This window comes from Carcharodon carcharias, chromosome 15 (assembly GCF_017639515.1).
Source record: "Carcharodon carcharias isolate sCarCar2 chromosome 15, sCarCar2.pri, whole genome shotgun sequence".
NCBI lineage: Eukaryota > Metazoa > Chordata > Chondrichthyes > Lamniformes > Lamnidae > Carcharodon > Carcharodon carcharias.
The window spans coordinates 103,768,613-103,794,577 of record NC_054481.1 but is presented as its reverse complement, the minus strand read 5'-3'; the positions used below and the strand labels follow the sequence as shown (position 1 = coordinate 103,794,577).

Sequence of the window (25,965 nt, the reverse complement as noted above, 5' to 3'; positions counted from 1 at the left end):
CACAAGACCAAGGGAATCTGTGGGAAGGGGAGGGGGCAAGGAGAGCAGGAGAGAAGGAGTTGTGCATTTGATGTGGCCATTCACCAGGGCAAAAGCTGCTTTTATTTCTCCTCTCGTGCTGTGACCCAATGTGATGTTCCAACAATAAAAAGGGTGGGTAGGTAAATTCTAATCTGCAAATATTTGGTTTTGAATGTCCATAGGGAGCTCAATTTTGTTGAAAGGTTTTGCCAAGTAATCACAATTAATGTAAAGTGACACCCACACATTCACATTGAGAGAGACTGCCATGTAAAGCTGAAGTGATGGCTATCACATTTCCTTGAATTTTGCTCCTGTGAGTTGCACTCTAGAAACTTCGAATAATCAAACGAGAAATTACACATCCCTGAAAACCAGTCGAATGCTGATATTAAAGCTTAGCGCTCAGTGGTGGCAATTTTTGTGTCAGAATGCAGAATGCTGTGAGTTCAAAGGTTTGAGCATAAAATCTAGGCTGACAGAGCATTAAAAAAAAAGACTTGCATTTACGAAGGCAGTGATGCTTTGTATGACGTGCTTTGCTCATCTACATAACCATGGCACCTGGAGGCGGGTCATTGTACATAAAATGTTTTGAATGTGATAAGATGCTTTCCAAGTCTGCTTTTTGTTGACTGAAAAAAAACAATAAAAGCAGAAACTACCAGTCTAATTTTGGGGAAGTTTTCTGTTTTAGTTTTCAGTCTCCTGTCCTCTCCTAGAGGTTTTTGCCCAAGTACAGTCAGTTTGACAGACATTGGCTCACCATCTACAATCACTCCCCAGGTGCCAATCCAATTAAAGGATTTTGATTTTCCATTTAACCTCAAAGGTTTCACAGCCCTGTCAGATGTTGTCTCCACTGGTCTCAGGGTCCTCAGAGCAGGGGTGAGATGAAACATTGACGCCCCTCACCACCTGGCAGATCCTGCTGGAAGGTTTGTGAGGAGATGCTGGTTGAGGACAGGATGGAGATTGGTTATTCATCATGAGGACTTCTATAATAATGACTCCATCTGCCTGTGTAATACAGAAGAGTCACTGTGCTTAGGGAGAACAAATTTTGACTCTGAAGATTGGAGAATAGAACTGTGCTGTGGACTGATCCAACTGGGGCCCCTTCACTGGCCCTACTCTGACTCCATCCTCATTCTCAGGACCTCCAATACATTGCCAGTCTGGATCCAATGCAGCCTGACTGAACAGGGAAAAAAAATTACAACAGGATCTGGCATTGGTGGTCACTGTAGAGTCCTTGGTAGTCAAGACCACAATGTATATGGTTACAGGTCACCTGTGGGAAGGACATGAGTTGAGCATCACAAACCACTTTACCAATGTGATACCTCCATGGTCACCAGTTCCAGGCAGGTTAATGCCAGGAGATAGCCAACCATATGGTGCCTGGATCATTCCAAGGATGCAATTGCCTTTAGCCTGTCCCAACCAGGAAACCCACTGGCATCACAATCCTGACCCAGCCTTCCTAAGCAGCTTAGTTGAAGGGGTAACCTAGGGGCTAATAAAAGTGAGGAAATTGAGGTACTCTCAGCAGAGGAAAAGTACTGGAGAAACTCATGGGACTAAAATATCAAATAACCACTCAGCTGTAACAAACCACTACAATGACACACACAAAAAAGGAATGAAACCAGATGAACCACCCAGCATTGACCTAGGCACTGGGAGCAACAATGGCAATCGCAGCCCTGCAAAGTCCTCCTTATGAACATCTGGGAGTTTGAGAGAGCTGCCTCTCAGACTAGTCAAGCAACAGCCTGACATAGTCATCCTCACAGAATCATACCTTAAAGATAATGCCCCAAACTCCACCATCACCATCCCTGGATACGCCCTGTCCCACCGGCAGGACAGACCCAGCAGAGGTGGCGGCACAGCAATATACAGTCGGGAGGGAGTTGCCCTGGGAGTCCTCAAAATTGACTCCAGACCCCATAAAGTCTCATGGCATCAGGTCAAACATGGGTAAGGAAACCTGCTGAATACCATGTACCGCCCTCCTTCAGCTGATGAAACAGTGCTCCACCATGCTGAACATCACTTGGAGGAAACACTGAGGGTGGCAAGGGTTCAGAATGTTCCCTGGGTGGGGGGACTTCAATGTCTATCACCAAGAGTGGCTCGGTAGCACCACTACAGACCGAGCTGGCCAGGTTCTAAATGACATAGCTGCTAGGCTGCAGCAGGTGGTGAGGGAACCAACAAGAGAGAAAAACATACTTGATCTCATCCTCACCAACCTGCCTGCTGCAGATGCATCTGTCCATGACAGTATCGGCATAGCCCTTGTGGAGATGAAGTCTCGCTTTCACATTGAGGATACCGTCCAACATGTTGTGTGGCATTACCACCATGCTAAATGGGATAGATTCCGAACAGATCTAGCAACTCAAGACTGGGCATCCATGAGGCGCTGTGGGCCATCAGCAGCAGCAGAATTATACTTGAACACAATCTGTAACCTCATGAACCAGCATGTCCCCCACTCTGCCATTACCATCAAACCAGGGGATCAACCCTGGTTCAATGAAGAATGCAGGAGGGCAGTACCAGGCAAACCTAAAAATGAGGTGCCAACCTGGTGAAGCTATAAAACAGGACTACTTGCGTGCCAAACAGCATAAGCAGCAAGTGATAGATAGAGCTAAGTGATCCCACAACCAACAGATCAGATCTAAGCTCTACAGTCTTGCCACATCCAGTCGTGAATGGTGGAGGACAATTATACAACTCAATGGAGGGGGGGGCTCTACAAATATCCCCATCCTCAATGATGGAGGAGCCCAGTGCAAAAGAAAAGGCTGAAGCGTTCGTAGCAATCTTCAGCCAGAAGTGCCGAATGGATGATCCATCTTGGCCTCCTCTGGAGGTCCCCAGCATCACAGATGCCAGTTTTCAGCCAATTCGATTCACTTCACATGATCAAGAAAGGGCTGAAGGCACTGGATACTGCAAAGGCTATGGGCCCTGACAACAATCCGGCAAGAGTACTGAAGACTTGCATTCCAGAACTTGCCGCACCCGTAGCCAAGCTGTTCCAGTACAGCTACAACACTGGCATCTACCCGGCTATGTGGAAAATTGCCCAGGTATGTCCTATACACAAAAAGCAGGACAAATTCAACCCAGCCAATCACTGCCCTATCAGTCTACTCTCGATCATCAGTGAAGTAATGGAAGGGGTCATCAACAATGTGATCAAGCTGCACTTGCTTAGCAATAACCTGCTCACTGATGCCCCGTTTGGGTTCCACCAGGGCCACTCAACTCCTGGCCTCATTTACAGCCTTGGTTCAAACATGAACAAAAGGGCTGAACTCCCGAGGTGAGGCGAAAGTGACTGCCTTAACATCAAGGCAGCATTTGACCGAGTGTGGCATCAAGGAGCCCTAACAAGACTGGAGTCAATGGGAATCAGGGGGAAAACTCTCCACTGGTTGGAGCCATACCCAGCACAAAGGAAGATGGCTGTGGTTGTTGGAGGTCAGTCATCTCAGCTCCAGGACATCACTGCAGTAGTTCCTTAGAGTAGTCCTAGGCCCGACCATCTTCAGTTGCTTCATCAATGATCTTCCTTACTTCATAAGGTCAGAAGTGGGGATATTCGCCAATGATTGCACAATGTTCAGCACCATTCATGACTCCTCAGATACTGAAGCAGTCCATGCCCAAATGCAGCAAGACCTGGACAATATCCAGCCTTGGGCTGACAAGTAACATTCACGCCACACAAGTGCCAGGCAATGACCATCTCCAACAAGAGAGAATCTAACCATCACCACTTGATGTTCAATGGCATTACCATCACTGAATCCCCCACTATCAACATTCTGGGGTTACCATTGTGCAGAAACTGAACTGGACTAGCCATATAAATACTGTGGCTACAAGAGCAGGTCAGAGGCTAGGAATCGTGCAATGAGTAACTTGCCTCCTGAGTCCCCAAAGCTTGTCCACCATCTACAAGGCACAAGTCTGGAATGTGATGGAATAATCCCCACTTGCCTGGATGAGTGCAGCTCCAACAACACTGAAGAAGCTTGACACCGTCCAGGACAAAACAGTCCGCTCGATTGGCACCACATCAACAAACATTCACTCCCTCCACCACTGACGCACAGTTGCAGCAGTGTGTATCATCTACAAGATGCACTGCAGGAATGCACCAAGGCTCCTTAGACAGCACCTTCCAAACCACGACCGCCATCACCTAGAAGGACAAGGGCAGCATATAGATGGGAACACCACCACCTGGAAGTTCCCCTCCAAGTCACTCACCATCCTGACTTAGAAATACATTGCCGTTCCTTCACTGTCGCTGGGTCAAAATCCTGGAACTCCCATCTTAACACCACTGTGGGTCTACCTACACCACATGGTCTGCAGCGGTTCAAGAAGGCAGCTCACCACCACCTTCTCAAGGGAAACTAGGCAATAAATGCTGGCCCAGTCAGCAAAGCCCACATCCCGAGAATTAATTTAAAAAAAATTTAGTCTCCATTTAAGCAAGGATATACTTGCATTAGCTATAATTACAGCGAAGGTTCTGTAGATTGGTCCAGGGAATTGAGGGTTGTCCTATAATAAGGGGCTGAGTAAATTGGGTCTACATTTGCATGAGTTTACAAGAATGAGAGATGATTTCATTGAAACATTCAAGATTATTAAAGAGGCTTAAAAGGGTAGACACCGAGATATTGTTTCCCCTGGCTAGAGAATCTAGAACAAAGGGGCAGTTTCAGGATAAGGGGTCGGTTATTTAGGACAGAGATGGGGAGAAATTTCTTCACTCAAAAGATTGTGAACCTTTGGAATTGTCTACCCTGGAGGGCTGTAGATGCTCCCTCAATTGTGGTGATATTTTCCCAGAGTAAAGTTGACACAGGGTGAAGGTTTCCCCTGTCCCTCGAGTTATGTCAGTGACAGCACTGTGCTCTAGGATTCAGCATTGCCTGTATCTGGCAGAGCTGAACATGGCACAGGGTCTAGCCAAAACCTTTTGTTTTCCAAGATCACATCCCCTTCTGGGAACGGCCCAACCCTCAGCCCTTTGGGACCGAGGTTGGGCAAAAGACCCCAAGGGCCACCTACCAGTCCTAACTCACCCACTTCATTGACCAGCGCAAAACACTTATCAGAATTAATGGGCATTTATGGAAAATATAAATATTTTGCTGCTTTTTCCTTACTAAATGTAATAAATTTATGCATTTTTTTTCTCAAATATCACAGGTAAATTATTTATTCATGCTGCTTGCGCTTATGACCCCTAATGCTGCATCAGGAGCCAGTCTGGGTGTATGACTCTGTGGGAGTTTTGGGGGGGACGGTGGTGATGAGGGTTTTGTCCTGTTCTCTCACATGGCCTTGACTGTGGCATTGCGCACCAGCGACTTGCGCTTTGGATCAGCCAGTGGACCACATGGCAGACCATAGCAGATGACCGACGGTCCGCGGACCACACCTTGAAAACCACTGCTTCAGAAGATCATTATTGTGTCTATGAATAGCGTAAGGGAGGGGATTCTGACTGCATGGTGTTGCTCTGAAAACTTGGAACCTTTCCTTTTTGTCAAAACAGTTGACCACCATGCTGGATGGTGCATTCCTCCAACTGAGCCTCTTGGGATCAACTGAAAGATTTAGTGGAACAATGCACGCCCAGGGCAGGACTGAGCAATGGGAATAAAAAAACGAGTTGACGTTCTGAGTCCTCATGACCCTTCTGTCGAAGGGTCATGAGGACTCAAAACGTCAACTCTTTTCTTCTCCGCCGATGCTGCCAGACCTGCTGAGTTTTTCCAGGTAATTCTGTTTTTGTTCTGAGCAATGGGAAAATGTCTAACAATCATTTTACCGATAACCTAAACCCAGCATATGGGCTTATTTTCTGAATTAGCATGGTTAGAAACTTCTGCACAGCAGAAATCAGATTAAGAACGTGGGTGGTGAAGCCGCATGATGTTTCTCCTTCTCATAGACATAGTGTGGAGCATAACAAGAGCCACCCTAGACTCCTGATACACAACCCTATCATGTGAAACTCTGCACTAGAAGGGAAAAATTCATAAAATTTATTTGCACAGTCTATTCCTGCAAATAATCATGTGTAACATTTTGTGCTTAAAAAAATGAAGCCATGTACATAAAAGTGAGTAAGTGACCTGGTAAATTCCCAGATATTATCAACAAAGAGACAATAATCTGCCTTCCAGTTCCTTCTGGTCCTGTACTCTTATACACAAGAACTTTACAACAGAATGAAAGTGCCACAGCACAATGGCCAGACAGATCAAAACAACCATTTGTGTAACCACACATTCAGCAACAGCACCAGAGCTCAAAGTACATCTATTAAATCAGCTCAACAAACATGTGAAACTTCCTCCAGCTCATATCAGGCTAACCCTTAAAGGGATGAGTTTGTATTGGACAACACAGCATTACCTCACCCCTTTAAGGGTTAAGCTGACAAACTGCAGGAAATTCTCACATGTTCACTAAACCACAGGCTTGACTGCATGTCAACATGTAGGATGCTTTCTACAAGTAGCACACTCTCCATCTCTTCGACCCCCAGTCCTTTGCTGAGTTGTCTCTCATATACATTTAAAAACACAAAAGATCAAAGTAGCTCCTTCCTTTCCATAAGCCTTCCCCAAATTAATAACATTGTCTTTTGACATTCTTGTATGTTCCAGGGGAAGTCCCACAATTGCTAGCCACATCAGCCAAACCAACACCCCTACCACCGTCCCAATGCCTCACATGTAAGCTTAGACAGCGTCAGAGGACTATTTAACCACAGATGGCATCACAGCCATGACCAATCCTGTTCACCAACTTCATCACACACTTTTCTCCTTGGCAAAGGTCACTGGATCGTGATCAGAATAATACCAGGGTTAGAAAGGTCAAATCACAAGGACAAGTTGCAAAGGCCAGGCTTGATTTCCCTTGAGTATAGAAGATGGAGGAAGATGATCTAATTGAAGTGTTTAAGATGATTAAAAGCACAGATAGGATCAATAGATATAAATTATTTCCTCTGGTGGGCGGAGTCCAGAACAAGGGGGCATAACCTTAAAATTAGAGCCAAGCTGTTTAGAGCTGACGTCAGGAAGCAATTCACACATAGGGTGAATTACCCTCAGGTAAAGGGTAGTAAACCTGGAATTCACCCACAAAAAGCTGCAGGGGGGAGGCCCAATTAAAAATTCCGTTAGGCAAGATTATGAAAAAAAAACTTGCATTTATAGTGCCTTTACATCTGAATAAGCAAGGGCAGATAAATGGAGATAAGCTACGGGTCAGCTCTGAATGGGTGCAACAGGTTAAGGGGGCTCAAAACAAAAACAGAATTACCTGGAAAAACTCAGCAGGTCTGGCAGCATCGGCGGAGGAGAAAAGAGTTGACGTTTCGAGTCCTCATGACCCTTCGACAGAACTTGAGTTCGAGTCCAGGAAAGAGCTGAAATATAAGCTGGTTTAAGGTGTGTGTGTGGGGGGCGGAGAGATAGAGAGACAGAGAGGTGGAGGGGGGGGGGGGGTGGTGTGGTTGTAGGGACAAACAAGCAGTGATAGAAGCAGATCATCAAAAGATGTCAACGACAATAGTACAATAGAACACATAGGTGTTAAAGTTAAAGTTGGTGATATTATCTAAACGAATGTGCTAATTAAGAATGGATGGTAGGGCACTCAAGGTATAGCTCTAGTGGGGTTTTTTTTAATAATGGAAATAGATGGGAAAAGGAAAATCTTTATAATTTATTGGAAAAAAAAAGGAAGGGGGAAACAGAAAGGGGGTGGGGATGGGGGAGGGAGCTCACGACCTAAAGTTGTTGAATTCAATATTCAGTCCGGAAGGCTGTAAAGTCCCTAGTCGGAAGATGAGGTGTTGTTCCTCCAGTTTGCGTTGGGCTTCACTGGAACAATGCAGCAAGCCAAGGACAGACATGTGGGCAAGACAGCAGGGTGGAGTGTTAAAATGGCAAGCGACAGGGAGGTTTGGGTCATTCTTGCGGACAGACCGCAGGTGTTCTGCAAAGCGGTCGCCCAGTTTACGTTTGGTCTCCCCAATGTAGAGGAGACCACATTGGGAGCAACGAATGCAGTAGACTAAGTTGGGGGAAATGCAAGTGAAATGCTTCACTTGAAAGGAGTGTTTGGGTCCTTGGATGGTGAGGAGAGAGGAAGTGAAGGGGCAGGTGTTGCATCTTTTGCGTGGGCATGGGGTTGTGCCATAGGAGGGGGTTGAGGAGTGGGGGGTGATGGAGGAGTGGACCAGGGTGTCCCGGAGGGAGCGATCCCTACGGAATGCCGATAAGGGGGGTGAAGGGAAGATGTGTTTGGTGGTGGCATCATGCTGGAGTTGGCGGAAATGGCGGAGGATGATCCTTTGAATGCGGAGGCTGGTGGGGTGATAAGTGAGGACAAGGGGGACCCTATCATGTTTCTGGGAGGGAGGAGAAGGCGTGAGGGCAGATGCGCGGGAGATGGGCCGGACACGGTTGAGGGCCCTGTCAACGACCGTGGGTGGAAAACCTCGGTTAAGGAAGAAGTACGACATGTCAGAGGAACTGTTTTTGAATGTAGCATCATCGGAACAGATGCGACGGAGGCGAAGGAACTGAGAGAATGGGATGGAGTCCTTACAGGAAGCGGGGTGTGAGGAGCTGTAGTCGAGATAGCTGTGGGAGTCGGTGGGTTTGTAATGGATATTGGTGGACAGCCTATCACCAGAGATTGAGACAGAGAGGTCAAGGAAGGGAAGGGAAGTGTCAGAGATGGACCACGTGAAAATGATGGAGGGGTGGAGATTGGAAGCAAAATTAATAAATTTTTCCAAGTCCTGACGAGAGCATGAAGCGGCACCGAAGTAATCATCGATGTACCGGAGAAAGAGTTGTGGAAGGGGGCCGGAGTAGGACTGCAACAAGGAATGTTCCACATACCCCATAAAGAGACAGGCATAGCTGGGGCCCATGCGGGTACCCATAGCCACACCTTTTATTTGGAGGAAGTGAGAGGAGTTGAAGGAGAAATTGTTCAGCGTGAGAACAAGTTCAGCCAGACGGAGGAGAGTAGTGGTGGATGGGGATTGTTCGGGCCTCTGTTCGAGGAAGAAGCTAAGGGCCCTCAGACCATCCTGGTGGGGGATGGAGGTGTAGAGGGATTGGACGTCCATGGTGAAGAGGAAGCGGTAGGGGCCAGGGAACTGGAAATTGTTGATGTGACGTAAGGTGTCAGAGGAATCACGGATGTAGGTGGGAAGGGACTGGACAAGGGGAGAGAGAAGGGAGTCAAGATAACGAGAAATGAGTTCTGTGGGGCAGGAGCAAGCTGAGACGATCGGTCTACCAGGGCAGTTCTGTTTGTGGATTTTGGGTAGGAGATACCCAAAATCCACAAACAGAACTGCCCTGGTAGACCGATCGTCTCAGCTTGCTCCTGCCCCACAGAACTCATTTCTCGTTATCTTGACTCCCTTCTCTCTCCCCTTGTCCAGTCCCTTCCCACCTACATCCGTGATTCCTCTGACACCTTACGTCACATCAACAATTTCCAGTTCCCTGGCCCCTACCGCTTCCTCTTCACCATGGACGTCCAATCCCTCTACACCTCCATCCCCCACCAGGATGGTCTGAGGGCCCTTAGCTTCTTCCTCGAACAGAGGCCCGAACAATCCCCATCCACCACTACTCTCCTCCGTCTGGCTGAACTTGTTCTCACGCTGAACAATTTCTCCTTCAACTCCTCTCACTTCCTCCAAATAAAAGGTGTGGCTATGGGTACCCGCATGGGCCCCAGCTATGCCTGTCTCTTTATGGGGTATGTGGAACATTCCTTGTTGCAGTCCTACTCCGGCCCCCTTCCACAACTCTTTCTCCGGTACATCGATGATTACTTTGGTGCCGCTTCATGCTCTCGTCAGGACTTGGAAAAATTTATTAATTTTGCTTCCAATCTCCACCCCTCCATCATTTTCATGTGGTCCATCTCTGACACTTCCCTTCCCTTCCTTGACCTCTCTGTCTCAATCTCTGGTGATAGGCTGTCCACCAATATCCATTACAAACCCACCGACTCCCACAGCTATCTCGACTACAGCTCCTCACACCCCGCTTCCTGTAAGGACTCCATCCCATTCTCTCAGTTCCTTCGCCTCCGTCGCATCTGTTCTGATGATGCTACATTCAAAAACAGTTCCTCTGACATGTCGTACTTCTTCCTTAACCGAGGTTTTCCACCCACGGTCGTTGACAGGGCCCTCAACCGTGTCCGGCCCATCTCCCGCGCATCCGCCCTCACGCCTTCTCCTCCCTCCCAGAAACATGATAGGGTCCCCCTTGTCCTCACTTATCACCCCACCAGCCTCCGCATTCAAAGGATCATCCTCCGCCATTTCCGCCAACTCCAGCATGATGCCACCACCAAACACATCTTCCCTTCACCCCCCTTATCGGCATTCCGTAGGGATCGCTCCCTCTGGGACACCCTGGTCCACTCCTCCATCACCCCCCACTCCTCAACCCCCTCCTATGGCACAACCCCATGCCCACGCAAAAGATGCAACACCTGCCCCTTCACTTCCTCTCTCCTCACCGTCCAAGGACCCAAACACTCCTTTCAAGTGAAGCAGCATTTCACTTGCATTTCCCCCAACTTAGTCTACTGCATTCGTTGCTCCCAATGTGGTCTCCTCTACATTGGAGAGACCAAACGTAAACTGGGCGACCGCTTTGCAGAACACCTGCGGTCTGTCCGCAAGAATGACCCAAACCTCCCTGTCGCTTGCCATTTTAACACTCCACCCTGCTCTCTTGCCCACATGTCTGTCCTTGGCTTGCTGCATTGTTCCAGTGAAGCCCAACGTAAACTGGAGGAACAACACCTCATCTTCCGACTAGGGACTTTACAGCCTTCCGGACTGAATATTGAATTCAACAACTTTAGGTCGTGAGCTCCCTCCCCCATCCCCACCCCCTTTCTGTTTCCCCCTTCCTTTTTTTTTCCAATAAATTATAAAGATTTTCCTTTTCCCATCTATTTCCATTATTAAAAAAAACCCCACTAGAGCTATACCTTGAGTGCCCTACCATCCATTCTTAATTAGCACATTCGTTTAGGTAATATCACCAACTTTAACTTTAACACCTATGTGTTCTATTGTATTATTGTCGTTGACATCTTTTGATGATCTGCTTCTATCACTGCTTGTTTGTCCCTACAACCACACCACCCCCCCCCTCCACCTCTCTGTCTCTCTATCTCTCCGCCCCCCCCACACACACACCTTAAACCAGCTTATATTTCAGCTCTTTCCTGGACTCGAACTCAAGTTCTGTCGAAGGGTCATGAGGACTCGAAACGTCAACTCTTCTCCGCCGATGCTGCCAGACCTGCTGAGTTTTTCCAGGTAATTCTGTTTTTGTTTTGGATTTCCAGCATCCGCAGTTTTTTTGTTTTTATCATAGGTTAAGGGGGCTGAATGGCCTTCTAATACTCGGCAGAAAAACCAGGAACTCTGGCAGATTCCTCCCGACTCCCCCAACCCAGAATTGTTCCAACCTTTATGGGGAAAGGCAGATGAGATGTAATTGGGGACTCAAGTTCACAGCCGGTGTAAAATAAAACAAATGGGTTTCCTACAGTGACTGGCCGAGTGACGGCGGGAAAGGTGACAGGTTCAGCGCAAGGTAAAGCAAACCACCTCAGCCCAGCTGCCCAGAGTAGGAGAGGGGGCTGGAGGCACAGGCTGACACCCAGGAGCAGGCCCTGGACTCGGTTGCCATGCTTACCGCCTGTGCCGGTGGCTGGAACCTGCTCCTCTGACTAACACACACACACACACACACACACAGCCTGCAAACGCTCTGCTTTCAAACACCCGAACCGAAAAATAACCCTCCAACACAAACAAGCTACACTTACAGTCTTCCCTGTCTGACTTCATGGTCAATGTGTGTTGTATTGAAGGTTCTGTCTGTCTCTCTGCTGCGGCGGCTGCTGCTTCTCTCAATCTCACTCTGCTCCTCCCAGTTCAGGACGAAACTGGTTGAACTTTACCTGTGCTGGCAGGAATTTGACCCCCCCCCAGCAGGTTTTACTCTCTGTACTCCAACATGTCGTCATGGGAGGCGGTGAAAAGTTTGGAGATTTTTTTTCTCTCAGCATTAACTCTTGGTCTAGTGTTACACACAAGAGCTGAAGGCTCTGAACTGGCTACAGCTGGTACCTCAGGGGTGTTCTCCCCCCCCCCCTAATTTTTAGTGCTGGTAATTGGATCCTACAACATGTCTCTTTGTCTCAGGTTCCAGGCTGCTCTTCAACCAGGTGATGTTGATCTTTATTTCTCAAAAGGAACTCTCACAAACACCAGTTCACTGATAACTGCAGCCACTTAGCATTCTCAGCACAGTTACCAAGCACCATTTTAAGCCCAGCCTCAGAGGGCGAAGCTGCTTTTGCATTCAATCTGGATTTAATTATAGATTTGGGGTGCATGGTTAAACATAACTGAATAATTCTGGCAGCAGGCTCATGGTCCCAGGTTTTGTGGAACTGGCAGAATTAAACACTGGTAGGTAGCCTAATGGCACCAGTATCCGGGAATCTGGATTAAAGCAAGGCTAATATAAACAAAGAAAGGACTTACTTCTGCATAGCACCATTTGTGATGTCCCAAATTGTTTTGTAGTCACTTAAGTATTTTTGAAATGTAATGTCTGTTGTAATGTCAAAAATATGGCAACCAATTTGTGCATACCAAGGTTCCACAAATAGCAATAACCAGATAACCTGTTTTTCTAAGTGACATTGGTTGAGGGATTTTACGCAGTAAATGGTTAAGATCTGGAATGTACCATCTGAGAGTGTGGCAGAGGCAGATTCAATCAAGGCCTTCAAAGAGAATTGGATAGGAATCATAGAATCGTTTCAGCACAGGAGACTATTCGGCCTGTCATGTCTGTGCTGGCTGTCTGATGGAACAATTCACCTAGTGTCACTCCCCTGCCTTTTCCCTGTAACCCTGTAATTTTTTTTTCAGATCATAATCCAATTCCCTTTAGAAAGCCTCAATTGACCCTGCTTCCACAACACACACACTGCATTCCAGATCCTAACCATTCGCTGCGTGAAAAGGTTTTTCCTCATGTCGCCATTGCGTTTTTTGGCAATTACCTTAAATCTCTGCCCTCTGGTTCGCGATCCTTCCATCAATAGAAACAGTTTCTCCCTATTTATTCTGGCTAGATCCCTCATGATTTTGAATACCTCTAACAAATCTCTCAACCTTCTCTTCTGGAAGGACCAACTTCTCCAATCTTTCGACATAACTGAAAACTTCCTCATCCCTGGAATCTCTCTAATGTCTTCATATGCTTCCTGAGGTGTGTCCAGAAATGGATGCAATACTCCAGTTGAGGTCAAAGAGAAAAGAATTGCAGGGCTACAGGGAAAAGGTAGGGAGTGGCACTAAGTGAATTGCTCTTGTAGAGAGATGACATGGACCACAATGGGCTGAATGGCCTCCTTCTTTCCTGTATTCTATAGATGTTTTCTAGGATACTGGGGAGAATTCCCCTGCTTTTCTTTGAATAGTGCCACAGGATCTATTACACTCACCTAAGAGAGCAGATGGGGCCTCGGTTTAACTTCTCATCTGAAAGATGGCTGAAATTTAGTTTCCAGCGTGAAGACATGTTCTCACTCTGAGAGCTGCTCGACTGAAAGTCTGAAGCAATTACTGCTCGCAGCTTCCCTTACAGTGCGATCAATCTGCAATGTTTCAAACATTTCCTAGTATTTGGGGAATTCCAACAGTATGTCAAGTTGGCCCAGGAGTTCATTAGACTGTAACAATGTGAGGATGTGCAGAAGCTTTCTTCATGTATTTTCAGACTGAGTGGACTAGTCATTTCAAAATATACCCATAAAATTTCACGCTCAAAGATTGCTCAATTTGTGGTCGAACATGAAGTCAGTTCAGTACTACTGCCAAATAATTATTCATAATGTCATGCCATTGACCTCCCATTGTTGCCGCTGACCACAGTCCACAGAGCTCAGGGTGAAGGGTCAAGTACCAATGCCAACAGTAAGGCAATGGGCAAGATATCAATGCCTCTCCGTTTCTCTGAGGCTTCTGTTAATGTTGTGATAGGAAATAAAGGAACTCATTATTATACTTATTTAATGCCTCAGGACCACCTGGATCACTTCACGGCTAATTTACCTTTGAAACGCAGTCACTGTCTATAGATACACACGGTAGCCATTTTGAACATGGCAAGCTCCCACAGTTAGCAATGTGATGACTGACCAGTTAGTCTATTGGTTAAGAGATGAATGTTGGCCAGGAAACTGGAACAAAAACAAAAAACTGCGGATGCTGGAAATCCAAAACAAAAACAGAATTACCTGGAAAAACACAGCAGGTCTGGCAGCATCGGCGGAGAAGAACAAAGTTGATGTTTCAAGTCCTCATGACCCTTCAACAGAACTGAGTAAAAGGGATGCCCTGCACTCCTGCAAACAATGCCATGATTCTTCAGTGACAGGGCCTTAAGTTTAAGGACAACGCTTCTGACAATGCAGCATTCCCTCAGCACAACACTTATGTGCTAGCTTAAATGATGTGCTTCACGGCTGAAAGCCACAATCTGCTGATTCGTGAAAAAGTGCTGTCAACTGAACCAAACTGACACTGGATTATCCCTACTTTGGCAATGCTGTAGTTCATTTTGGAAGGTAGCAAACATAATCCAGATATTCAAGCAAGGAGGGAGAGAGAAAATAGAGAAACATACAACTGTTTGCCTGACATCAATAGTAGGGAAAATACTAGAATCTATTATTAGGGACATTATTGGGCAGAGAAAACCCAGGTTTATAAAAGAAAAATCCTGTTTAACAAAATTCTAAGCTGTTTAATTTTTTTGAAGCAACTAGTAGGATGGATATGGGGGAAACCAATGGATATAGTGTCTTTGGATTTTCAAAAAGCAGTCAATAAGATGCTGCACAAGATTAGGGCTAATGGGGAGGGGGTAATTCATGGACTGAGGATTGGTTAATGGACAGAAAACAGACTGTAGGAATAAAAGGGCTATTTTTGGGTTGGTAGGCTGTACTAGCACAGTACGAGAATCAGTGCTTGGGCCTCAACTATTTACAATCTACATTCATGACTTAGATGAAGGGACTGAGTGGAATGTATCCAAGTTTGCTGACAATACAAAGTTAGATGGGAAAATAAGCTCTGAGGAGGACGTAAATTGGCTGAAAAAGGATTTGGCCAGGTTAAGTGAATAGGCGCATAATGAATGGTACATAATGTGGAAAAATATTAAGTTATCCAATCTAGTTGGTAAAGCAGAAAAGAAAATATTTTTCAAATGGTGAGATACTGGGAAATCTTGGTATTCTGAGGGACCTATGTGTCCTTGCACATGAATCACTGAAATTTAACATGCAGCTACAAAAAGCAACGAGGAAAGCAAATGGTACATTAGCCTTTTTCAAAAAGAGATTGGAATTTAAGAATAAAGAAATATTACTGCAATTGTAAAGGGCTCTGGTGGGATCACACCTGGAGTGCTGTCGACAGTTTTAACCTCCTTAGCTAAGGAAGGATGCATAAGCCTTAGAAGTAATGCATCAAAGATTCATTGAGGTAAGGGGATTGTCCTATGAGGAGAGATTGATTGGACTAGGCTCATATTCCCTTCTGGATAGGGAATCGAGGATATGGGGATAGTGCAGGAAGGTGTGGCTAAGGTAGGAGATCAGCCATGATCTTAATGGTGGGGCAGGCTCGAAAGGCCTTCTGCCTGCTCCTATTTCTTATGTAATTCATTTTCTCAGGCAGGCTGGTCGCAAGGTGTGCAAAAGGAAATCACGCCTTTGGAGTAAGGGATGGGGTTCTCTCCTGAGATGAAGCTGAAGCACTTTGTTAGGACAGTATAGACAGACTTTACTCTGCATCTAACCATTCTGTACCTAATGGAGAATCTAATGGCACAGTGTAGACAGAGCATTACTCTGCATCTAGCTGGACTTCTTGACCTAGGAATGTTTGATGGGACAGTGTAGGGAATACTTTACTCTCCAAATGACTCTGGACTGCTTGCTGCTTACATTAGGGGCCAAATTTTTAAACAGCAGTGGAGGTGGGCCTGCAAATTCCCACCAACGGCTGGTATGTTGGCATCTCTCTCCTACCTACATCAGTAGCTCCCGCCTCTGACAAAAGGACTGTTGATTGGTCATTGCTGGATGGCCTCCTATTGGCCTGCAGCCACAATGAGCATGTACCCTGGTCACTAATTGGCCTGCTTGTCACGGGGTCAGGTCCTGGAAATGCAACCGATGTCAGGGTCCTGACCCCAGAACAAAATCAGTTTCAGACGTCTGAAATGGAAATTGTTTCCAAAAGTGGAAAATGCTTTGAAAGACAGTGTTCCATTCCTCCAGTGGCTTAAGGAGCTATAAAACAAAAGAGAAAAATCTTTAACAAAAACAGAATTACCTGGAAAAACTCAGCAGGTCTGGCAGCATCGGCGGAGAAGAAAAGAGTTGACGTTTCGAGTCCTCATGACCCTTCGACAGAACTTGAGTTCGAATCCAAGAAAGAGTTGAAATATAAGCTGGTTTAAGGTGTGTGTGTGGGGGGCGGAGAGATAGAGAGAGAGAGAGGTGGGGGGGGTGTGGTTGTGGGGACAAACAAGCAGTGATAGAAGCAGATCATCAAAAGATGTCAACGACAATAGTACAATAGAACACATAGGTGTTAAAGGGTGTTAAAGTTAAAGTTGGTGATATTATCTAAACGAATGTGCTAATTAAGAATGGATGGTAGGGCACTCAAGGTATAGCTCTAGTGGGGTTTTTTTTATATAATGGAAATAGGTGGGAAAAGGAAAATCTTTATAATTTATTGGAAAAACAAGGAAGGGGGAAACAGAAAGGGGGTGGGGATGGGGGAGGGAGCTCACGACCTAAAGTTGTTGAATTCAATATTCAGTCCGGAAGGCTGTAAAGTCTCTAGTCGGAAGATGAGGTGTTGTTCCTCCAGTTTACGTTGGGCTTCACTGGAACAATGCAGCAAGCCAAGGACGGACATGTGGGCAAGAGAGCAGGGTGGAGTGTTAAAATGGCAAGCGACAGGGAGGTTTGGGTCATTCTTGCGGACAGACCGCAGGTGTTCTGCAAAGCGGTCGCCCAGTTTACGTTTGGTCTCTCCAATGTAGAGGAGACCACATTGGGAGCAACGAATGCAATAGACTAAGTTGGGGGAAATGCAAGTGAAATGCTGCTTCACTTGAAAGGAGTGTTTGGGTCCTTGGACGGTGAGGAGAGAGGAAGTGAAGGGGCAGGTGTTGCATCTTTTGCGTGGGCATGGGGTGGTGCCATAGGAGGGGGTTGAGGAGTAGGGGGTGATGGAGGAGTGGACCAGGGTGTCCCGGAGGGAGCGATCCCTACGGAATGCCGATAAGGGGGGTGAAGGGAAAATGTGTTTGGTGGTGGCATCATGCTGGAGTTGGCGGAAATGGCGGAGGATGATCCTTTGAATGCGGAGGCTCTTTGTTCTGAGGGGGCAGGCAAATGACCTCAAGATAATCAAGAATGAATGAGACAATTCCACTGACTCCACCAGCTGCTGCTATTTGAAATAATCCAACAGCCACAATGGTAAATACCCAATGTAAAAGCAAATGGGGGCAGAACCCGCAGTGTAAGCATCAGCGTTTCTGCATGCACCAACACCCTGCAGGCTTACAGTATGAAGGGGAAACACAGTTCCACAACAAAGTTAAGTTCTCGAGATTCCTGAAGGAAGCAGTTTACAGAGAGGAGGCAGTGCCAGCAGGTATTGCACAGTTTCAGGAGGAAGTTGCACAGCTGATGTTATGTGGTGTGTCTTGCTGTCAGTGTGGAGCAACAGTTACTGTGTACCAATCAGAAGCAAAACCAGAACAGGAGAGAGAGAAAGAGAGAGAGAGAGAGAGCGATAACCCTTTAAATGCTGGTTTGACTTTACAGAGTTTAGATTTATTATTTTAAAATGCAGTCAATGTCCCCTGCCCCCCAACTTCCTCCCCCACCTCACTTCAACAGTGCCTTCCAAACCTGTGACCTCTACCATCTATAAGAACAAAGGCAGCAGACTAAATGGGAACACCACTACCTGCTAATTGCCCTCCAAGTCACACAGCATCCTGACTTGGAACAATACCGCAGTTCAATCACTGTCGCTGGATCAAAATCCTGGAATTCCCTTCCCGGCAGCACTGTGGGTGTACCTGCACCAGGTGGGCTGCAGCAGTTCAAAAAGGCAGCTCACCAGCACCTTCTCGAGGGCAATTAGGGATGGACAACAAATGTTGGCTTTGCTAGCGATGCCAACATCCCATGAAAGAATAAAAGACATCTGTTGACACTTTCCAGATAGTACTGTAATGAAGTGACATCAACTCCCTCCTCCCCCAACCAAGATTAACTTAAGGTACAATGGGGAGATTTCCATGTCTTACACTGTTCAGAAATACCAAGAAGTAAAATGGAAACTGTTTTTCCTCATCCTATTTTAAAATGGAAACCAAGATACAAATTGTCCACTGATGCTGATGTGGAAATAGGTTGCGAGACTGGACATAAGAACATAAGAACTAGGAGCAGGAGTAGGCAATTCAGCCACTCAAGCCTGCTCCATCATTCAATACGATCATGGCTGATCTCATTTTGGCCTCAACTCCAATTTCCTGCCCTTTCCCAATAACCTTTCAACCCGTTACTAATTAAAAATCTGTCTATCTCCTCCTTAAATTTATTCAGCATCCCGGCATCCATTGCACTCTGAGATAGCGAATTCCACAGATTCACAGCCCTTTGCGAAAAGTAATTCCTCCTCATCTCTGATTTAAATCTACCCCCCATTAGACTAAAACTATGGCCTCTCATTCTAGAATGCCCCACAAGGGGAAACACAATGATCATGATCTGCAATCTCCCCAATATTTGCATTATTGATCAAAAATTGAAAGGTCTGGTTATACAGCCTCTTGGGCTGGTTTAAGGCTGGGAAGTACTGCCATGATTCTGGTTGGAGATCTGAACTCAATGGCTGCATTATCCACATACACCACTAAATCATGCAAATCTACAAAAAGCTGTCTCATCCTAATGTCCTAAGGTAATACAGTCCAGGAATGCTATTTTAATCCCTTCATAGACTTATTTTATTGTAATCGGCAGTGTACTGAGTAAAAGTGTAATTGCCAATTCTTGGTGTGCTATTCCAAATATGTTTTATCATTGGATTCAGATACTGAGACTCATTTGCTCATAGAAGTTGCCCTTTTGCCATAAACATAAGACAGACATGTTATATCCTCAGTTATAAAGACAGATGGAGAAGTTAGAACTGTTTTCATTGGAGAAGAGAAGGCCAAGAGGATAGAGGTATTCAAAATCAGGGGCCTGGACACAGTAGATAGGGAGAAACCGTTCCCACTTGGGAAAGGATCGAGAACACGAGGGAACAGATTTAACGTAATTTATGACGTGAGAAAAAACTTTTTCATACAGTGATTGGTTAAGGTCTGAATGCCCTGCCTGAGAGTGTGATCGAGGCATTCAAAAGGGAGTTAGACTTAGTTAAAAGGGAACAATGTATAGGATTACAGAGAGAAGGCAGGAGAATTGTTTATCCGGAGTGCCGGTGTAGACACGATGGGCCGAACGGCCTTCTGCGCTGTAAAGATTCTGTGAAACTTCTATGTTGGCTGAGAGATGAGTGATTAGAAAGGTGTTAAGTCTGTTCCTGCATTATGAGTCCGGGGTTCTTCATCTGGATTGTGTGTGTAAAGATATGTATCATGTTCAAATCCATCCATGGCCTTGTCCCCTCCCAATCTCTGTAACATCCTCCAGCCCTACAGCCCCTCTGAGATCTCTGTATTCCTCTTATATTGATCTCTTGAGCATCCCTTTCCTTTGCCCTACCATTGATGGCAGTTCTTTTAGCTGTCTAGGCAATAAAATCTGCAATTCACCAAGACTCCTTCGACAGCATCTTCCAAACCCACAGCCTCTACCACCAAGATGGACAAGGACAGCAGATACATGGGAACACCACCATTTGCAAGTTCCCTCCAAGTCACACACCATCCTAACTTGGAAATATATCACCGTTCCTTTACTGTCACTGGGTCAAAATCCTGGAACTCCCTTCCTAACAGCAGTGTGGGTATACCGACACCACAGGGACTGCAGAGGTTCAAGGCAGCTCACCACCACCTTCTCAAGGGCAACTAGGGATGGGTAATAAATCCTGTTGTAGCCAGCGACGCCCACATACCATAAACACATAAAAAAAAGTTCCTTCCTTAAACTTCTCTCCTTCTTCAAGATGCTCATTGAATCTTACCTCTTAGACCAGGATTTTCTGTTCCTGCCTGCGGCGGGCATCATCGTGCATGGGACGGGAAATTTGGAGAGTGACCAGAAGTCAGTTGTCTTTTGACCACTCTCCAAATTTTCCCCTCCCGCCTGCGATGACCCCCACTGCTGGCAGGACTGGAAAATCCCACCCTTAATGTCTCCTTCAACTTGGTGTTAATTTTCTTTTGTCCGATTATGCTTCTGTGAAACATTTTAGGACATTTTGCTACACTAAAAGGTGCTCTATACACTTAAGTTATTCTTGATGGGAAAGGGAGAGAGAGGGATGCACACACACCTGGCCCCCCAGGTTAGTAAAGTTTTAGACTCAGCAATGGTATTTGGTACTTAGGGTTTCCCTCCATAGTCTTTCACTAGGGAATTTTCATAGGAGGTGCCCGATTTGATTTGACCCCAAAAGTCTGGATGGGGTGCAGAAGAGATTCACCAGGATGTTGCCTGGGATGAAACATTTAAGTTACGAAGAGAGGATGGATAGACTTGGGTTGTTTTTGTTGCAGCAGGGAAGACTGAGAGGCAACCTGATCAAGGTGTACAAGGATTATGAGGGGCATGGACAGGGTGGATAGGGAGCTGTTCCCCTTCGTTGAAGGGTCAGTCATGAGGGGACAAGTTCAAGGTGAGGGGCAGGAGGTTTAGGGGGAATGTGAGGAAAAACTTTTTTACCCAGAGGGTGGTGATGATTTAGAATGTGCTGCCTGAGAGGGTGGTGGAGGCGGGTTGCCTCACATCCTTTAAGAAGTACCTGGATGAGCTTTTGGCACGTCATAATATTCAAGGCTATGGGCCAAGTGCTGGTAAATGGGATAAGGTAGTTAAGTCAGGTGTTTCTCATGTGTCGGTGCAGACTTGATGGGCCGAAGGGCCTCTTCTGCACTCTGTGATTCTGTATGCAGTCAACACTGAGTGTCTCGGCTGACAGAAAATCAATAGCCATTTGAGCAATACTAAAGGGAGTCTGTTCATTTCCTTGCCCATGGAACCCTACCACAGTATGAGCCAACACCCCTCAGAAGAGAGAAAGGAACAAAATTCAGAGGAACTGAAAATAAGGCTGTTGGGAGACTCATACTTAGTGAAGTCACAGATAGTTTGGATGAATGGAGACTGTGATGAAGGCAGTCTCCTCCTCCCTGTTATTTACTTTACTCTGGAAGCTTGGGACAAGAGTATCTCTTTAAATATTCCAGACAGCTTGGAACTGGTTTGTCTGATCTGAACAGTTAATGAGTTTATGCAATTCCCTTAATGAGTCACAAAAGGACAGAGAAAAATATAAAAATACTAAAAACTTGGATTGGAATACCGAACTCTTGGCAGTGCCAGGTGGAGAAGGAGAGAAGGGAATGAAAAAAATGAGAGACTGGCATTCATAAAACACTTTATCTTGCCTCTCAGGAATGTCTCAAAGCAATTCACATATAATACACTACTTTGAACTGAGTAACAACTTTGGGGTAGGTTTTGACCTTGTGCAATAGCGTAAAACAGGTGATTTCAATGGAAATAAAAATTAGGAGAGATTTAAAATGGGTCCCTGACTCACCTGTCCATTTTACACAATCATACAAAGTGAAGATTTATCCCATTAGGCAGGAAATTCTGGCAACCATTCTACACACAGTAAGATTCCACAAGCGAGCAGACAAATGGCCAACTAATCTGTTTTTGGCTGAGGGAGAAATGCTGACCAGTACAACAGGAGAACTCCCTGCCCATGGGACCTTTTACCTGAGGCAGTGTACAAGGAGCTTTACTAAGCCATGTTGCAGTTGGCCAGAGAACAGTCGATACCGCCACCGGATACAAGTACAAACAATGGATTCCTGGCACAGACATTGCTCTATGTCTTTGCTACAGAGAAAAAGCCCCCGTGTGGTAGGGGTGCAGAAGAGCTTGTTGAAATTGAGGCTGAGGCTCCGAGAGAACAAAACTGATGTTCCATGGATAAGATAAAGAGTTGATGAGAGACCAATCATTCATTTGAAACCATTAAAGAAAATTAAATTGCCATCCGTCATTCCTCAGTCTTGTGCAATGAATTTCAGCCTCAGGTGACATTACATTTGTCTTCCTAATGAAATTTGTGAAATGCTGGCTGATACACAGGGCTGAGAGCCAGATTTACCTACAAAGTCTGAAAGAGTGCTTTGCCTAAGTACTATATGTCTGGGAAGCTCAGTATTCAGGCAATTCCCTTATTCGAACCACTGTATTCCCGCAGGCTTTTGGAATGTTCTTCTCTTATTTTGATCAGATTGTTTATGATGTAACAACAGTAAAACAGTGCAGCCAGCGGCTCAGTGAATAAAGATACCAGCCACTCTGGTTATAATTGCATAGTGCAGCAGCCCAACTCTCTCAGCCTAGGCTGTTAACCAGGGTAATGCTGGGCCAGGCAAGGGTGAAAGTCAAAGAATAAAATACTGTGGATGCTGGAAATCAGAAACGCTGGAAAACACCCAGGAGGTCAATGCAGCATCCATGCAGAGAGGAACAGGGAATGTTTCAGATCAATAGCCTGTCATGACAACTGGAAGGACAGTGTGTGTAGTGGGTGAGGGGCAGGCAGCAAGGGGCTCGGCAATGCAGCCTACTGCTATTCACCAGATGAAGAATGGGTGCTTGAACAAAATAGTAATTAGGGCAGCAGGGCAAAGGTGGGGATTAAGGTGAGTGAAAGGGGAGTGTGGGCACAATGGAATCTAAATTAACTTGATCTTGTGCTAATAAAACACCGGGGAGATGCATATACACAGAGGAGTTTGTTATTGTTCCTGCATTAGAACACTCTGTCAATATCAGTGCAAGAACATGCAGTCCTGACCCATCTCCCTTTTGTCTTACAGAGTTGGCTGATTGCAATGTCTGGCGGAGGCACCAACATCCTCCAAGGAGGCCCTTACTGGTTACCCCCAGGAGGGTGGGAAGGTCACCAGCAGCAAAACTATATGGGAACTCCATGCCAATGGTCCTCAGATTGGCTCCCACATCTTCAGGTTGGTTGGGATTCTACTGCTGCTTGCCCAGACCTTCCCTCTCCCTAACCTGCATTCTCCCAAACAAGGTTTCGAACCATTGAAACAGTAAGCTTGCCTCTGAGTCAGAGGTTGTATGTCCAGCCTCTTTTTTGGGGGGTTAATTTTGACATTGTGTAAAATAGGTGTTGGTGAATCAGAAGTAGTTTTAGATTGCTCCTGATTTTCATTACTGATTGCAGTGAGAATGACTTGAGAGCAGATCTAGGGCAATCAATCATGGGCATGTTTACTACCAGCCAGCAGCAGCTGTACTTAGTAACCTGGTGTTCTGTGGCATAAAATTACACTCACTCATGAGGGGAGTTGGTGGTGGCGTAGTGGTATTGTCAGAGACCCGGGGTTTGATGGCAGATGGTGAAATTTGAATCCAATATAAAACCTGGGATTTAAAAAGTCATTGTTATAAAAACTCATCTGGTTCACTAATGCCCTTTAGGGAAGTAAATCTGCCGTCCCTTATCTGGTTTGGCCTACATGTGACTCCAGACCTGCAGCAATGTGGCTGACTCTTAAATGTCCTCTGAAATGGCCTAGCAAATCACTCAGCTCACAAGGGCAATTAGGGGTGGGACAATAAATGTTGGCCTAGCCAGCCACACTTCCGTTCCATGTACTGAATTTAAAAAAACCTCCCCCCCTCTCCCCAACATAAAAGAAACCCTGGGGGTAATCTTGACACTGAAATAGTGTAAAATGAATGATAGTGAGAAGGCAGCTCAACTTACATCTACTCCAATTTTTATTTCCATTACCGGAAGCTCCATTCTTAACCGGGACCTTTGGCCTATTCTGCTGAGTATTAAAGATCCCACTGCACTATCTGAGGAATTATCCTGTTCTCCTGGCCAACATTCCTCCCTCAAACAGTCTTACTGAATAACTGATTAAAATGGTTTCTCATCTCCTTGTTGTGAAACTGATTTTCACAAAATGGCTGCTGCTTCACCTACATAACAGTCGAAATGCCCTTCAAAGTATTTTATTTTATGTGAAGCATTATGGCAGTCTTCCTGAGGGAAGCAATAAGATGCTCTCGTCATGAATGTACTTCAACATGTGCAGATTGTCTGCTGTTTTTGAACCCACTACAGGTTAAGAGACTTGACTTAATGACTGACCCACTTCCACTGGAATATGAATGCTGCAGAAAATAACCACTCAGATTATAATGGTGATGTGTGGGAGACTCAGAAGGAGCTGTAAGTTGATGCTAATAGCTCTGTTGACCAAGTGAAATCTATGTGTCAGGAATCAGTGTGAAAGTATCTTCAAACATAAAGGGGACCTCAGATACTCAACTAAAATATCCAACTGAATTGCAGAACAGCCTCGAGGGGCCGGATAGCCTCCTCCTGTCACAATGAAACCAAGACCTGGAATTTCTGAAGGCTTTGACAGTTTTGCTGCAAATATACCACTTCAGAAGCAATATGCTTGTTCCCTGCAGATCATTAAGTGCATGCTTTGCTCTGAGGTAGGAGTGGCCCATTAAGGAGCTGCTTTTGCATGTGAAGTAATTTATGACAACATAATGTAGGCATGAGATAATAACACACCTATTTTACATAACCCAGAGGAAGACAAAGTATACTCTTATGAATCATCATTTTGTGGGAGGTCTGGGCGTCACCTGGTTTAGTTGCAATCGTGATGCTTACTATACGTTGCCTGTTGGCTCATATTCAAAGTAAAAATGTTTAGCCAAATGTATCCAAGCGGGAAGCTAAAAGAAAAAGCTTTTAATTATTAAAATGTATCATCTCCATTCCAGCTGATCTCTGCACTTTACGGTAAACTCATCAAAATCATCCTTTCCCAGGATATCAATTCCATGGAACTCCTTCCCCTTCCCCCACAATCTTTCCTTTCTGCTACAACCTGCAGACTTTCAAAACCAAAGGCTTGTCGTCAGCTAACCACTGCTTCTCGATTTATTCCGATTTTTCAATTCCTTTCAACCTTGGTGGTGTCCTGTGCTTACAGGCTTTTCCTGTTCCCATGGAAACCTCAACTGGCCCCTTAAAGGCTGTAGTTCAGGGGTTAGGCAGACATCAGAGTGAAGCTCAGGATTTGCAGCAGGGACATGGGAGAAGGAGCTTTTATCCTGTAAGTTCCTCATCCTCAATTCTGGGAAAGATGGTGGCATAGTGGTAATGTCACTGGACTAGTAATCCAGAGACCCAGGCTGATGCCCTTGGGACAAGAGTTCAAAAGCTGGTGGAATTTAAATTCAATTAATAAAATCTGGAATAAAGCAAAATACTGCGGATGCTGGAAATCTGAAACAAAAACAAAAATTGCTGGAAAAACTCAGCAGGTCTGACAGCATCTGCAGAGAGAAAGACAGGGTTAACGTTTTGAGCCCTTATGACTCTGAAGAATTTGTCCGTAATCCATCTCCCACACCACC

General features: G+C 45.6%; 1 protein-coding gene across 4 annotated transcripts in view; it reads right to left on the bottom strand.

Moving 5' to 3' along the window:
* LOC121288594 (kazrin-like) overlaps positions 1 to 25,965 on the bottom strand; it is a 190,300-nt gene that overhangs the window by 81,225 nt on the left and 83,110 nt on the right. For 3 of the 4 annotated variants that reach the window (XM_041207217.1, XM_041207219.1, XM_041207220.1), the window contains exon 1: positions 11,980 to 12,110. The exons of the other annotated variant lie outside the window; for it this stretch is intronic. In XM_041207217.1, the coding sequence (XP_041063151.1) occupies positions 11,980 to 12,001 (22 nt within the window). In that variant the 5' untranslated portion in view covers positions 12,002 to 12,110. Of the gene's footprint in view, positions 1 to 11,979; positions 12,111 to 25,965 lie in introns of those variants that run through there. 4 annotated transcript variants of the gene reach the window in all.